Source organism: Phocoena phocoena, chromosome 20 (assembly GCF_963924675.1).
Source record: "Phocoena phocoena chromosome 20, mPhoPho1.1, whole genome shotgun sequence".
NCBI classification, from domain to species: Eukaryota; Metazoa; Chordata; class Mammalia; order Artiodactyla; family Phocoenidae; genus Phocoena; species Phocoena phocoena.
In genome coordinates this window covers 40,726,877-40,743,355 of record NC_089238.1, presented here as the reverse complement: position 1 = coordinate 40,743,355, position 16,479 = coordinate 40,726,877, and the positions used below count along the sequence as shown (strand labels likewise).

Sequence of the window (16,479 nt, the reverse complement as noted above, 5' to 3'; positions counted from 1 at the left end):
CAGAGAGTGAGGAAGAGAAAGGTGGGTATCAGGAATGACCTCCAGGTTTCTGGCTTGGAAAACTGAGCAGATGGTGGGGCCATTTACTGGACAAGGAATAGTGGAACAGGGCTGAAGCCCAAGCTGTGTTTATCTCTGGGGCAAGGGAGTAAAGGGGTTTTACACCTTCAGTTTTGGACATGTTGAAGTTGAAATGCCAATGATATCAAGTAGGGATAGGGATGGCAAGGAATAGATGTGTACATAAGCCTAAATTAGAGGACAGATTTGGAGTAGGATTTGAGTGAGACCAAGAGAACTGATGAAATCACTAAGGCAAAGAAAGAAAGAGTATGGGTCATGCCTTAAGAAACCTAACAGTTAAGGCCAGTGAGAGGAAAAAGGATTAAAACAAGAGGAGGCTGAGAAGGAACAGTCAGAGAAATCAGAAGAAAACCAACAGGATGTAGTGCCATGAAAGCCAAAGGAAGACAGTTTTAAGGAGGAGGGTGCAGCCCGCTATGAATAATGATGCTAAGAGATCAAGGCAGATGGGGGAGTTGAACGTTTCCTGCATTCTGCAATGTGGGGTCATTGGTGATCTTAGTCAGTCACTTTATAGAGTGATGGGTATAAGCCAGATGGGAAGGAAACTAGAAGCTGAGGAAGAGAGGGCTGTGAGGGATATAACTCTTCATGAGCATTGGCTAGAAAGGAAATAAGAGTTAAACCTAGAAGGGAAAGACTTTTTTTAAAAAAAAAAAGAGAGATGAAAGCACATTTAGAGTTGAGGCGGAAGACTAAGGAGTGAGAACATGAAAATGAAGATAAAGATGCGATACCTGACCACGGAAAGGCTGCCAAGAACACAGGAGAGTGGGATCAGGGCAAAGGGACAGGCCACAGACAAGAAGAGTGACACAAACTCTCTAGTAGCAGATGGGGAAAGAGGATGAATGCAGGTAGATTTACACATCTGATAACAGGAAATGTGAAGTTTCAACCTGTTGCCTTTGTTTTTTTGTGAAGTAGGAAAAGAGGTTACATACTGAGACCAGGGAGGCAAAGAGAAAAGGGAAGGAAGATCAGAGGTTTAAAGAAAGTTAACAATGATTTATCCTACTCTGTCATGGAACCTCCCACATCGCAGGCACCCAAACATTTGTGGAATGAATGAATGAATGAATGGAAAAACTCACTGAGGAGAATGGGAACACAATTGATGAGGACAAACAGCTGGATTACTCAGGAGCCCAGCTGCATTTGGGATCATGAATTTATGGTGCTACCAATCTGCTCAATCAAGGTGATATCACAACAAACTTAAGGAGGGCCAATTCTGGGGAATGGAAATAAGGTAGGGGAAAGGGATGGCTCACTTTTAACTCTCTACACATGTTCACTATATGAAGGCCTTTTATACACACATATATTATTCCAAATAATTTTTAGGCCTCAACTTTCCCCTTCTGGTCCTCAGATAGAGACTTAATAGCTAAAGACTTTCTTTCATACATTCTTATTAAATACTTACAATAATGATTCTGTAAAGTAGGAATTATTCTTATTACCTCAGTTAAAAAAAAAAAGACTTCGAGCAGTAAGTATTTGAAGGTGAATCTTGACTCTGGTAGGTCTGTCAAGATTCTCCATGCTTTCCTGTGTCCCAAAAATGATGAATCTTAATTATTGCATATTAGTGTGAAATCAGACCTGCTTTGGGGAACACAAACTTGTTTGGGAATAGTTTTGGGAGATAACAATTATTTGACAGCTCCTAGGCAATTAAGTGCCTCATGAAGAACTCGTTATGCAGGGTCTAAGGGGTTTCATGCAAGTATAAAACACTCAAGGTTTTTATTCGCATCATGAAAGTGAGTAACTTAAAAAAAAAAACTAAATAATTCAAACAGGGGCCTAACAGCTCACACACTGCCATGAGATATTACTGGTTTAGGTTTTAGTTTCTATACAGTGCGAACAGTAAAACTCTTTCATTTACCTGAGGACAGTACCTCTTAAGTTTTTCTAACAAAGTCCTTTCAAGAGCAGAGAAGGATGAACACATGACCCACTGGATCTTATGTGGAGCCCAAAGTCCTCTACTTCAAGCTCACAGTTTCATCTTAAAAACATTAGTCAGTCTACAATTTGTTCAATACAGTCATATTAACGTAAAAATGTTTTAAGACACCAGCTCAATTGTATAACTTTACTCAAAACCTTCTGAGTATAACCAATGCTGCAGAAAGACAGGCCAAGTTTATGCTGTGGCTCAGTATGATCCTGATATGACCTGGGTACTTATGTACTCCCGTGTGTGAGAAACAGCTCTAGAGGGTTCGAGAGGACTCAAGTCCAGCTTTGCCACTCATAAGCTGTGTTGTGTAGTTTTGGTCAAGACATCTGTTCATCATCTATAAAGCTAGAATATATCTTGATGACTTCATATGGTAGTTGTGAAGATCAAATGAGTAAAGGAGTAAAATAAAAGTAAAAGACAACCTGGAAAGTACAATTTATCTAAGTTTATATATTATTATTATTATTCAGGGAGCAATGAATTTTAGATAGAGAACAGACTGGGGCAATATTTTTATCTCTTTTAAATAATAAAAACGAAGGGATAAATCCAGGTGACCTTATCTTTAAGAATATGGGTCACAGTATGGGACTTCCCTGGTGGTGCAGTGGTTAAGAATCTGCATGCATGCCAATGCAGGGGACATGGTTCGAGCCCTGGTCCAGGAAGATCCCACATGCCGCAGAGCAACTAAGCCCGTGAGCCACAACTACTGAGCCTGAGCTCTAGAGCCCACAAGCCACAACTACCGAGCGTGCATGCCACAACTACTGAAGCCCGCATGCCTAGAGCCTGTGCTCTGCAACAAAAGAGGCCACTGCAATTAGGGGTCCATGCACCGCAACAAAGAGTAGCCCCCACCCGCTGCAACTAGAAAAAGCCTGCGCGCAGCAACGAAGACGCAACGCAGCCACAAATAAATGAATAAATAGATAAATAAATAAATTTATTTAAAAAAAAAAGAATATGGGTCATACTAAAATTTCTACCACCGAACTCTGCCTCTATATAAACTCTAGTTTAATTATGCACAGAAATATAGCTATCACCAAACCAATAAAAACAGTCCCATTACCTAAAGTACAAATATTGTGAAAAAAACCTGAAGTCAACTGACCTTAGTTCGAATCATACTATGTCACTTCTCTATTTGGGGGCTTTAATTATACTGTTTTCTCTCATTACAGCTGCCATTAATTTATAGATGAGCTATAGTCAGGGAAGAATCTTGTAGCCTAGCTTCAGTAAGAGAAAGAAGACAGAAGAAAGTATCACTAGCACCTAAGCAATGACTTTTATTAAACAGCAGGCCATTCACATTCACAAAACTTACATGAAGGAAGTAATTTGTGATCTCCATTATTTTCACAAATTTGTCAAAATATATTTTTCATTTGCCACTAATTTACTTACCCAAATCACTTTTTCGGGCTATGACAGTGTCACAGTGGGGACAGTGAAATTTGGCCACATTTTCTGTGTGCTTCTGTAAAATGTGCATCTTCATGGTACCACTTTGGGTAAACCGTGCATGACAAATATAACATTCATAAGGTTTTTCCCCTTAAAAGGAAATACAAAATGAACAACTTAGATGAAATAACTGAATACTATCATTTAATTGGAGGGTAATCCAGGTGGCAGATGTACTAATCCACAGAGAATCTACAGTTCTTAATTTAGGAAGGATGAGGCTCAGGCCCACTGCCTGGCTCATGCCTATCTTCAGAGATGGAAAAGAAGTCCCAAACTATGGCCACCACCTCTGCTTTGCCCAGCTCTGCCACGGAGTCCTTCACATTTTAGTAAGAGTAGTTCCTACAGCAGTACTTACCTTTGGGGGAAAGCAGACGGGATGACAGGAGGACCTACAAGATTTTTTTAGGAAAAGAGAGTACTCTGGAAAACTGACGAGTTGGGTTACTTATGTAACCTACCCAGACTTCTTCTAACAGTAAAAACTTTCCATTCTCCAATGTATATTCAGAGCAATGAATTCCAAAGATATGCCAGAGAAGCATTTATCAATTATATACTACTCTCATGCCAGCTTCCATTCGGGTAACTAATAGGGGCATGTGGTGGTTCACAGGGTCTCACAGGATCCACTAAAAAGCGGTTCATTAATACGAGGAAGGGAGAAGTCCTACCTGAATGGGTTCTCATGTGCCTTTTCAGCTTGTATGTGTCCCTGCTGGCATAACTGCATAAGCTGCACTGGAAAGGACGCTCTCCAGTGTGAGAGCGAATGTGACGTTTTAATTTGCTGACCTGAAACACAAAAACCAACCGAGCCTCTTAAACTTTCGTTAACATAGATTGTGACATGAGAATACTGTGGGTCAGGCACAAAAGCTTATTTTTTGGACACTGCAGTTCATAATACAGAAGAAGTCTAAAAGACAGTATTTCTTCCTCCTCATTATTTCTAACTGTTGCCTCTCAAATCCCTATCATAATCCAAGGGAAAAGGGTAAAATGGATAGGGGCATAGATGAGTCAAGATGGGCTATTATTAACTGTTAGGCTGGGTGATAGGTACATGGGGGTGTATTATACTAGTCTATCTACTTCTACATATGTTTGAAATTTTCCGTAATAGTTTTAAAATAATCCATGCTTATTTATGGATCAATTTTCTAAAAAATTTTGAATCCAAGTTAATAAATGCATTTTAATTCCCTTAAGTCTCTCTTCCTATCATCAGCACTTCCCTGACAAACCAGGCACCAGGGGCCTCTCACCTTCCTCACTATGGACTTATGCTTTTCATCTTTCATTAAGTATCTTTCCAACAGAAGAGTGACTTTCAAACTTGACTCTAAGAAGTGTTTTGAACACTAATGTTTCCTTTGAAAATTTTAAAAAGTGTTCCAATTTTTACATTAAAATCTCCCTGTATTTCTAAGTGCTATATAGTCAAACTCCACACACTGTAAGGCTAAAGAATGGTCCCAACAGCATTACTGAATAATTCTCTTTCCAAAACTTGCCTATTTATCATATATTAAATTCCTATATACACAAGGATCTATTCTTTTTCAACAAACTATTTGTTTATTCCTGCTCCAATATCACAGTCTTCATTTACCATATAGTTTTCAAACAGCCAATAGCACAAGCCCCTCATTCTTTTTTTCGTTTTTTAAATTTATTTATTCATTTATTTATGGCTGCGTTGGGTCTTCATTGCTGTGTGCGGGCTTTCTCTAGTTGTGGCGAGTGGGGGCTACTCTTTGTTGTGGTGTGCAGGCTTCTCATTGCGGTGGCTTCTCTTGTGGAGCACAGGCTCTAGGTGCACAGGCTTCAGTAGTTGTGGCACATGGGCTCAGTAGTTGTGGCTCACGGGCTCTAGAGCGCAGGCTCAGTAGTTGTGGTGCACAGGCTTAGTTGCTCCACGGCATGTGGGATCTCCCCAGACTAGGGCTCAAACCCGTGTCCCATGCATTGGCAGGTGGATTCTTAACCACTGAGCCACCAGGGAAGCCCAAGCCCCTCATTCGTTTTTCAAAATTTTCTTAGTCATTCATATTTACTCTTCCAGCTAAAATTTAGAATCAAGCTGAAATGTGTATTTATTTATGTCCTTTGGAAAAATGTGAGACGTTTTCTTCTTACGGGTAGGTATCAGATGTTTTTTGCTGTTCAGTTTATCCCTAGGTCATTTTATTGCTGTTAAGAGTTTGAACCTGTTTCCTACTATTGATATTGTATAAATAAGTCACTGATTCTTGTGTATTTATCTTGGATCTGACCACCCAAATGAACTCTTACTGCTTTAGGTTTTTCAGCCAATACTCTTGAATTTTCTATGTAAGCAAATATGTCTGCAAGACATGACAGTTTTGTTGTTCCATTTATAATTCATTTATTATTTTATACTATTAGCTAGGATTTCCAATACAATGTTGAAATGGTAACAGTAGGAATGGAAATCTTGTTCCAAAGTTTAATGGGAATACTTCCAGTGTTTCAGAGTTAATTAGGCTGGGTTTACTATAGGTTTCCAGTATATACTCCTTATAATAAATTTTTTTTTTTTTTTGGCTGCATTGGGTCTTCGTTGCTGCACAGGCTTTCTCTAGTTGCAGCGAGCGGGGGCTGCTCTTTGTTGCAGTGTGCAGGCTTAGTTGCTCCACGGCATGTGGGATCTCCCCGGACCAGGGCTGAACCAGTGTTCCCTGCATTGGCAGGCAGATTCTTAACCACTGCGCCACCAGGGAAGTCTCTAAAGATATTTTTTTCTACTCTTGACTTGCTAGAACTCTAAACAGTAATAAGTATTAAATTTTATGATTTTTCAATAACCTATAGAAATGATATGGTTTTTCTTTAATCTCTCAGTGTAGTACAAACCAATAATATCCTAATGCTGAATTATTCTTGCATTTTAGATACATTCTATTTAGTAATCACTTATTTTTAAATCTATTACCAAATCTGGTTTGTTAATTCACTTAGAATTTTGGTTTTTCTGTGAGAAACAGAAACAGTTTTCTTTTGGAAGTATCCTTATCCAGCTTTGGTAACAGGGTAGCCTCAAACAATAAAGGTGATAAATAAAGCAAGCAAGCAAGCAAGCAAGCTAGCTGATGGGCCTTAGTTGCAGCACGTAGGATCTTAGTTGTGGCACACAGGACCTTCATTATGGCACACAGGATCTTTTAGTTGCAGCATGTGGGATCTTCTAGTTGAGCATGTGGATTCTAGTTCCCTCACCAGGGATGGAGCCCAGGCCCCTCGCACTGGGAGCGCAGAATCTTAGCCACTGGAGCACTAGGGAAGTCCCTAAAATCTTCCATTTTGAAGTGCTCTTGGTATAGTTACTCACTTCTTTGAAGTTTGGTAGAACTTGCCTGTAATAATATGTGGATCAGTGCTCTGTTTTATTAGATGATTTTTTAAAAATTAATTAATTAATTATATTTTGGCTGCGTTGGGTCTTTGTTGCTGCGTGTGGGCTTTCTCTAATTGTGGCGAGCAAGGGCTACTCTTCGTTGTAGTGTGTGGGCTTCTCATTGCAGTGGCTTCTCATTGCGGAGCACAGGCTCTACATGCGCGGGCTTCAGTAGTTGCAGCACACGGACTCAGTAGCTGCAGCACGTGGGCCCTAGAGTGCGCAGGCTTCAACAGTTGTGGTGTGTGGGCTCTAGAGCACAGGCTCAGTAGTTGTAGCGCATGGGTGCAGTTGCTCCAAGGCATGTGGGGTTGTGGTGGGTCTTCCTGAACCAGGGCTCAAACCTGTGTCCCCTGCATTGGCAGGCAGGTTCTTAACCACTGTGCCACCAGGGAAGTCCCTATTGCTCCTTTTTGTTTTTGTTCTTTTTTTTTGGTTGCGGGTCTTAGTTGCAGCATGCATGTGGGATCTAGTTCCCTGACCAGGGATCAAACCTGGGCCTTATCCACCGCACCACCAGGGAAGTCCCGTTACTGCTCTTTTTTTAATGGGAAAACCTTTCACACTCATTACAGGTTTTTTTTTTTGGTGGTAGGGAGGGGGAGTGGGAGTGTAGTAATCTAGCAAGATTTTCTATCTTGTATCAAGTCAGTATGAGGACAGTTCATACTGGAATCATGATGATCTTCAGACAGGAACCAACAAGGAGCTGAATACTCACTTCTACACTGGCGTAATCGCACATGGAACACTTAAATGGCTTCTCATGGGTGTGTTTGTAACGACGATGCCGCACCAATTCTCCACTAGTCACAAAGGCCATGTCGCAGTCTGGGCACTTGTGAGGACGAGTACCTAGAGAAAGGAGGGTATAAAAGAAAGACAAGATTAAGGGCACAGTTAATTACAGAGTTCAATGTGTGACACAACTGCTACATGAGGTTGGACCCTGGTCATCTCATCAACCCTGAGAGTAGCTCCAAAAACTATGGGTGAGCCCAGCTGACTTTACAACACTAACCCCAAAATATTAGAAACACATGCCAAACATTTAGTTTCTCTTAATTATCCATTTGAGTATGCTGCCTTTGAATACAAAATATTTTTTACCCCTATTTTGTGAATATTCTGGTCACTATGGATTAAAGGTTAACAGAAACACCATTCTGTTTCAACCCTTCTAAAAAATATACAACATCTTTAAACCTCAATTTTTATCAAGTACAGGCCACAGAATTAATAGTTATTTGACTCAAGATCCTTTTACACATCAAATTTTACTGTTATTATGATTATACATATAGGGCCATTGGGCTGTCCATATTGACCAACTTTTTCTTTAAAAAAAATACAAATATAATAACATGTTTTCTGTATAAATTTGGTTTGATAAGGTATTCTAGAGATTTATCAAAGGCTTTATAAAGTAGTATTGCCTTTTATGTTATGTGATTTAAACAGATCATTTTCAAACATCAGTATCTAATATTCTGTGATCTGAAAGTCAAATCATGGAATATTTAAATATTTTTATGAACTAATAATATACCCTCTATATTTGTTTTGTTTTTTCTTTCACTGAGATAACCTTACTGTTTTTAATATGTCTTCCCATAGTAGCCCCATAACATAACATTACTTTAGTAGATCTTCTCTAGCCACTTTATATTCTGAACACTGCACTGAAAATATCCTGCCCAGGTAATAATGATAATAAAGAGATAAAGCTGACAGTAGAACACAGTGCTACCTTCATAGGTTATTATTTAGAAACTAGGGACTATCTGTAATTGTGGGCTGTGGGTAAGGGGTGAACAGCAAGGTAATCTCAAACACCAAAATCAAAGGCTACCTTTGAGAATGGAATTAAGAAGAGTCACAATGTAATGAATGGGTCCAGCCATCTGCAGAAATGATTATCCCAGAGACTGAGAAAACACTGGAGAGGGAAATGTGATTGGATATGATAGTAACTAGAAAGTTCCAAAGAACGTTCATTTGCTCAATTTGCTTCTTTACTACCACTGAGGATTAAGAGTGAAGGATAGAGTTCTTATCTATGAAAAATGTATAGTCTGGTGGTACAAACAGGTAAGTAAAACAACGACTAACAAGAGAAGGAAAGCAACATCCATTTCTATTAGGACGAGGTAAGTTGAAAACAAAGAATTTCCAATGTTTACCTAGTATTATCTAGGGGAGAGAAAGAGGCCTGCCTCTGGTAGACATAAGCATGGCAATTAGGAAAGAAGTGGACACTACTGTGGGACAGAAGTTTTCATCGGGTTGACCCACATCACTGCCTACGTCCCTCTGCTCAAGGTCCATGGCTCACCAAGTCACCCTTCAATTGCTACAGCATCCTGACATAGGCAAAGGCGCCCCCTAGAACGCAATACGACTGCATCTAGAAAATAAAAAGGTATATTCCTCCACATAAACTGATTTTCTGATATGAATCTGACTCTTGAGGATTTGGTTAGTATGAATTAGTCCTGCCAAATCATTCCTGAATAACCAGACAGACTGAATTTCTTATTTTCAAAGCTGAGGACTAGACCATGACATGCAGCGCCCACATCAAGGCACTCCCGTTCTGGCAAGTCCTATAATGCGGCCAGCTGCTTTCATGTAGTCATATGCCCTTTCCCTAGGGTTTCAAACTACCAAATAAAAAATACTATTATCAAGTGTCTGGGTAGAAACTAGGTAGTTGGTGAAAAGTGACCAAGTCACATTAGCAAATATACTAATGCACAGTATACTGCTCATTGGCCAATCCCTACTTGATCACATTCACCAGACAACCAGCACATCAAATAAAAAATAATCATCATATAAAATGAGGTGGAGAATCTGGATAGAGGAAAGCTATTCTGCATGAAGAACTAGGTGAAAAAAGTTTCTATTAGCACTTGCAGCCAAATGCCAATACCAAAAGTATAAAGAGCCCAAAAGAGAGTCTAAAGAGAGCTTTAGCCCATAGTCTCTCCTCTTTAGTGACCCCAGAACATGACTGCAGCCAACATGAAGCTAATACTAGAGTATTAAGTATGTGTGGACCATGAATAAATAAATGTTTGAATTGCTGGAATGGTGCCTTAAATTTTCCATTCTGGGATTATGAATTATCTTCTTTGAGGTAAAACAACCAGAAACCATAGTTTTTACAAAGGTAGGATTTCATTTCTATTTGTAATGTTCTTCCTCATAATGCCTGGCAATTACTGCCTGGGAATTTAGGGGGGGTTAGTTTTTGTCATTGCTGTTAAAACCTTAGCAACACAGTGGTGATACCTTTGGGAAATATTATAGGTTAACTACCACAGAAAATCTTTTTCTGAATCACAATCCTTATAAAATTTAGATTATTTTCCACTAAACTTTCTTTACATTTGCCTATAACTAAGTCCATCTGCTTACAATAAATCAAGATCACAAAGAGGGTACCATAAGAAAGAACAAAAATTCTTCCCACTCTTATTCCCACTGGAATCAGCTTAGATGATATTTAAAACCCAAGTTTAAACCTTTGCTATGCTGTAGTCCCCAACATTCTTTTTTTTTTTTTTGCGGTATGCGGGCCTCTCACTGTTGTGGCCTCTCCCGTTACGGAGCACAGGCTCCGTACGCACAGGCTCAGCGGCCATGGCTCATGGGCCCAGCCGCTCCACGTCATGTGGGATCTTCCCGGACCGGGGCGCGAACCCGTGTCCCCTGCATCGGCAGGTAGACTTTCAACCACTGCGTCACCAGGGAAGCCCCACCCCCAACATTCTTAACCAGCACCCACCTGTGTGTGTGTTAAGGTGATTCCTCAGAAGGGTGACTGTCCTGAATGCCCTGCCACAGAGATGGCACTTGTGTGGTCTCTCATCAGTGTGACTTTTCATGTGCCGATCCAAATTTGAACGCCGTGGACATGTGTAACTGCAAAGCTCACACTGGAATGTCTTCTTTACACCTATGTGCAAAATAAAACACTTACTTGTTGCAGGGTTTCAAAGTGTTAAGATTAATCCTCATCTTAAACTTCCACAAATATATTTCATTAGCCTTTTATAACTAAAGCCAACTAAGTCACATTGAGTTATAATTATCTCATGCCACTAATAGATTTACTTCTTTCTCTTCAGGACTTAAGAAGTACTCAATCTGGAAAAACTTCTTTTAGACTGGCGCCCACATCACAATCTTTAAAATAAATGCATTTAATGTAAAATAACCTGCACAGGCACTGTGTTATGTGCTTTATCCCAAAAAGGTTTTATGAGAGTATAATGGATAAACTCATTTTACCTTTCTTTTTAATTTTTGTTGGTTTTGGAGGCTTCATGTTACCAACCACTTTCTCTGCGTTAACCTCTGACAGCAGACCCTCCTGCTGCTCTTCCTCAAAATCGTACACAGACACATCCACATCTTTGCCCTCCTCCGTGTAACGCAGTTTGCTCTTTTTGGTTTTCTTTGTTTTTTTGGCTGGTGGTTGATAGTCTGGGTCTTTTTGCCAACTAGGATCTTCCTGAGGCGGAAGTTCCCCTTGCTCTAGCGTCTCCACCTCTCCATTGGCCCCCACTTTTACCACTTGAAACCCTTCAGGCAAAGGTAAGGTGTGACATATCATGGGTTCACTTTCTGCAAGGCCCTCTTTAGACACTTCATTCTCATAAGCCCCCTGAAGTTCTTCTACTGAAGTGGTAGCAACAGGTACAGTCACGGGAACGGGTACTTGCACAAGCTGAAGTTCTCCTATGTTTATCGGCTGTTCCTCCATATTTACAACCTGCAAGGTTATAATCTGGGTATCGTCTACAGCAGCCTCTGCTTCTGGAGCAACTGCACCCTCCATTACTTCAGTCTTCATCTGAAGAAGGGTAGGATCCAGCTGTTCCATCATTACCATCTGTACACTGCTATTGACATCCTGGACCACCTCACCCCCATCAGTCTGGTTCTGGGGTAGGTGGCAAGCGTCCTCTTCTTGGCCCCCTTCCCGGCGTCTCTGGTAAGTCTTTCTCTCCTTTCCTTTAATGAAAGTTTCAGACTCTTCCACAATGGCTTCAACCGCCTCACCTTCCATTTCCCCTTCCTTTATTAAGGGAGAACACAGATTATTATATAAAATAAAATTTGCCTAATTGAAAACATATACATTTTAAACAAAAAAGACCCCGATGAATGAATTAGGCACCAGTGGTTGTTAATATTACAAAAAGACACAACAGATATTATTTACCTACTGATGGAAGAATGGAATACCACCTATGAAGCAGTCTTGTCAAACAAAACAAAAAAATCTGAAATGAATCAAGCCTCTAGATCCAACTACCAATTAACAGGAAACTGGTGACAGATGATATTAAATTACACTACAGGGATGAAATTCATGAAATTCAGACTGAAGGAAACTGCAGGAATAACTACCCAGTTTCTTCTGCAAATAAATCACCAGGAGAAAAAAAAATGGGAAGGGTAGAGGGAGAACCTACAGATCAGTGGTTCTCAACCTGGGGTGACTATGCCTCCAAGAGACATCTGGCAAGGCCTGGACACATTTCTGGTTGTCACTACTGCGGCAGGTGTGCTACCAGTATCTAGTAGATGCTCTGGCAGAGGCCAGAGATATTACTAAACATCCTGCTATGCACAGGTCAGTCCTCCACAGCAAAGAATTAATGGTCCCCAAAAGTCAATAGTGCAGAGGTTGAGAAACTCTGATATAGACAAAAGAGGCCTAAGAGATACAGCAATCACAGTGTATGGATCCTGTTTGGATTCTGATTCAAACCAACAAATGGTTTAAAAAATTGCCACGAGGACTTCCCTGGTGGCACAGTGGATAAGAATCCCCCTGCCAGTGCAGGGGACACAGGTTTGATCCCTGATCTGGGAAGATCCCACATGCCGCAGAGCAACTAAGCCCGTGCACCACAACTACTGAGCCTGTGCTCTAGAGCCCACGTGCCACAGCTACTGAAGCCCATGCACCTAGAGCCACAAAAGTAGCCACCGCAAGGAGAAGCCTGCGCACCACAACGAAGAGTAGCCCCCGCTCGCCACAACTAGAGAAAGCTCGCACGCAGCAACTAAGACCCAACACAGCCCAAAATAAATAAAATGAAATCTTTTTTTTTAAAGGGACTTCCCTGGTGGCACAGTGGTTAAAAGTCCACCTGCCAATGCAGGGGACATGGGTTCGAGCTCTGGTCCGGGAAGACCCCACATGCCACGGAGCAACTAAGCCCGTGCGCCGCAACTACTGAGCCTACGCTCTAGAGCCTGTGCTCCGCAACAAGAAGCCCACACACCGCAACAAAGAGTAGCCCCCGCTCGTAGCAACGAAGACCCAACGCAGCCAAAAATAAAGAAATTTATTAAAAAAGAAAAAAGCCACAAGACAATGAGATTCAACTCTGACTGGATATTTGTTATTAAAGAGTTATTCACAAAACTGGTTTAAATCTTACACATTTCTTATATCTGGCAGAGGACCTCACTGTTTTTAGCTAAATTCTCCCTTAGAAAACAAGCCACCAGAGGTTTTTTTGGAGCCAAAATCAGAACTTGGATCCAGACTCCAATAGTCCTGCTTGTAGCTACACACACCGCTACCTCCTGTCTCATACCATCAACTTGACATTCATGTATCTCTCTTGTCTGTAAGACCATGAGTTCCTTGAGGACAGAGACCATGAAAACAAGTAGTTTTTACTCTTGAGCACTACGCCCAGGTTGGTAAGAACACAATAAATGCTAACTGAATATATAATAGAAAACAGAAAAAAAAAATCAGTTTTTTTCTGATTCACAGTTTCTGGCTCTTATGTCTTGTGAGTGCTGAGAGTACCCAGATACCTAAGAATAAAATGAGTTTGATCAATTATGTAATTCATATCAATAATCTGACTTAACAAATCTGACAAATACATAAAAGGTTAATTCAAAATTAAAATTTAAAGTGTTTTGTATTCTTGCCCTCGTCTCAAACAAAGCTTTTGCTACTTCTATTAGAGACACATTTCTTCAATTCAGGTACCTTAACACTATCCATACTAGCAGTCAGAGAAGGCTCTCTAAATCAGGACCACCTGTAAAGCAGTACAAAGACTAAGACTATGCAGGCCTGGTCCTGCATTCTAGGAGTTACTGTCTAACAAAAAAGACAGAATAGGTACAATGGCTCAAGGCAAAAGTGGTAGGTTTGGAGAACCCTACATAACCAGATGTGAGATCAAGATGGGCAGGATATTTAAAGACAGCATGGTGTGTGTGTACACACACAAATTTTGCAGGGGAGGGGGTCCCTACGTAGAAAAAATATATGACGGAATTGGTTATGAGAAAGAATAAAACAGTTAAAGAAAAAAAGACTTAAAAAGCACAGGATAAGGCTTCCCTGGTGGTGCAGTGGTTGAGAGTCCGCCTGCCGATGCAGGGGACACAGGTTCGTGCCCCGGTCCAGGAAGATCCCACATGCCGCGGAGCGGCTGGGCCCATGAGCCATGGCCGTTGAGCCTGCACGTCCAGAGCCTGTGCTCCGCAACGGGAGAGGCCACAGCAGTGAGAGGCCCGCGTACCGCAAAAAAAAAAAAAAAAAAAAAAAAAAAGGCACAGGACAGAGGAAAGGGTAGAAAGAGATAGAAGAAAGATGTACTGGTTGTGGCCATAGATTGGACGGTCTTGAATGACAAAATATTAAGACTACACTCATTTGGCTGTCAATGGGAAATCACATATGCTTCCTTTCTTTCCTTTTTAAAATTTTATTTATTTTATTCTTGGCCGCATTGGGTCTTTGTTACTGCGTATGGGCTTTCTCTAGTTGCAGCGAGTGGAGGCTACTCTTCATTGTGGTGCACGGGCTTCTCACTGCGGTGGCTTCTCTTGTCGCAGAGCACGGGCTCTAGGCAGGCGGGCTTCAGTAGTTGTGGCACATGGGCTTAGTTGCTCCATGGCATCTGGGATCTTCCCGGACCAGGGCTCGAACCCACGTCGCCTGCACTGGCAGGGGGATTCTTAACCACTGTGCCACCAGGGAAGTCCCACATACGCTTTCTGAGCAGGGGAAATTAAGATTTACTTGGTTCATAAAGAATAGTGCTTGATTTCTTCAACAAAGTGTATCCGAATTTTTGCAAAAGGGAAAGATGCATGATACATATAATGCCCTCTGGCTTTCAAGGCCCTTCAGTATCTGACCCCAGATAACCTATTCAGATTCATGACTTGTTGGTCTTTAGCCATTACTTTTCCCTGTATGTGTCTGCTAATAAAACAACCACACTATTATGCACTTAAAATTTTTCTCAAAATGATCCATTTCCCCAGTTGGCTTGTTAAAGCTCTTTGAGGGCAAAAGCCAGGCTTGAAGCAACGTACATATTTGGACAGATTCAGCAAACCTCACCATCTGCATGGAACGAAAACCAAGGCTAATGGAAAACCTTGTGGGTTGTTGGGTTGTCCTGATTTGTTCTGCCATTACCTGCTTTCATTAGTCCCTTATTCTCAACAACCAAGAGTATATATACTATTGATACAATGCTCAATGCAAAGATCTCTTACAATCTGTTCCATTAACAGCAAGGACAAATATAACAAAATGTTACTGCAGAACATGAGGGTCAAGGGACATTTGTGAAGTGCTTTGTAATTTGCCTGTAAATAAAAACTGTCTGAGCATCAATGTGCTAGCATTTTTATAAGATCTTATTTATATTTCTGATCACGAAAGACTACTTGAGCCAAGATCCTAACTATAATTACTTTTATATAACCAATACTGTTCAGATGGATTTGTCTTGGGACAGGAATGTTCTAAACTGGCACTATCCAATAGAAATATAATGGAAGCCACAAAAGTGAGCCACATATATACCATTAAAAAATTTCCAGGGACTTCCCTGGTAGCACAGTGGTTAAGAATCCGCCTGCCAATGCAGGGGACACGCGTTTAATCCCTGGTCCGGGAAGATCCCACATACTGTGGAGCAACTAAGCCCATGCACCACAACTACTGAGCCTGCACTCTAGAACCTGTGAGCCACAACCACTGAAGCCCGCGCTCTGCAACAAGAGAAACCACTGCAATGAGAAGCTCACGCACCACAATGGAGAAGCCCCTGCTTGACACAACTAGAGAAAGCCTGTAAGCAGCAACAAAGACCCAACACCACCAAAAATAAAAACAAATTTTAAAAAGTAAATAAAAATTTCTAGTAGCCATACTTAACAAGAAACAGGTGAAATTAATTTTAGTAATCTATTTTATTTAACCCAGTATGTCCAAAATATTATCATTTCAAGATGAAATCAATATAAAAAATTGAGATATTGTATATTCTTTCTTCATAAGCCTCTGAAATCTGGTATATATTTTACAGTACACCTCAATCTGAACTAGTCACACTGTAAGTTCTCAACAGCCACATGTGGTTAAGGGCTACTGTACTGGACAGCACAGTTTACACCTCTGTTATTCAAAGTATGATCTGAGGACCAGCAGCGTTGGCTTAACCTT

The 16,479-nt window shown here is 40.8% G+C and overlaps 1 protein-coding gene across 5 annotated transcripts in view; it reads right to left on the bottom strand.

Annotated features, from left to right (window-relative positions):
- CTCF (CCCTC-binding factor) overlaps window positions 1-16,479 on the bottom strand; it is a 47,886-nt gene that overhangs the window by 8,467 nt on the left and 22,940 nt on the right. For 3 of the 5 annotated variants that reach the window (XM_065899486.1, XM_065899488.1, XM_065899489.1), the window contains exons 1-5: window positions 11,259-12,039; window positions 10,753-10,923; window positions 7,681-7,814; window positions 4,213-4,333; window positions 3,476-3,625 (exon numbers count right to left, since the gene is read on the bottom strand). In XM_065899486.1, coding sequence (XP_065755558.1) covers window positions 3,476-3,625; window positions 4,213-4,333; window positions 7,681-7,814; window positions 10,753-10,923; window positions 11,259-12,039 — 1,357 coding nt within the window. Of the gene's footprint in view, window positions 1-3,475; window positions 3,626-4,212; window positions 4,334-7,680; window positions 7,815-10,752; window positions 10,924-11,258; window positions 12,049-16,479 lie in introns of those variants that run through there. The other 2 variants (XR_010657729.1, XM_065899487.1) reach the window with 1 other exon arrangement.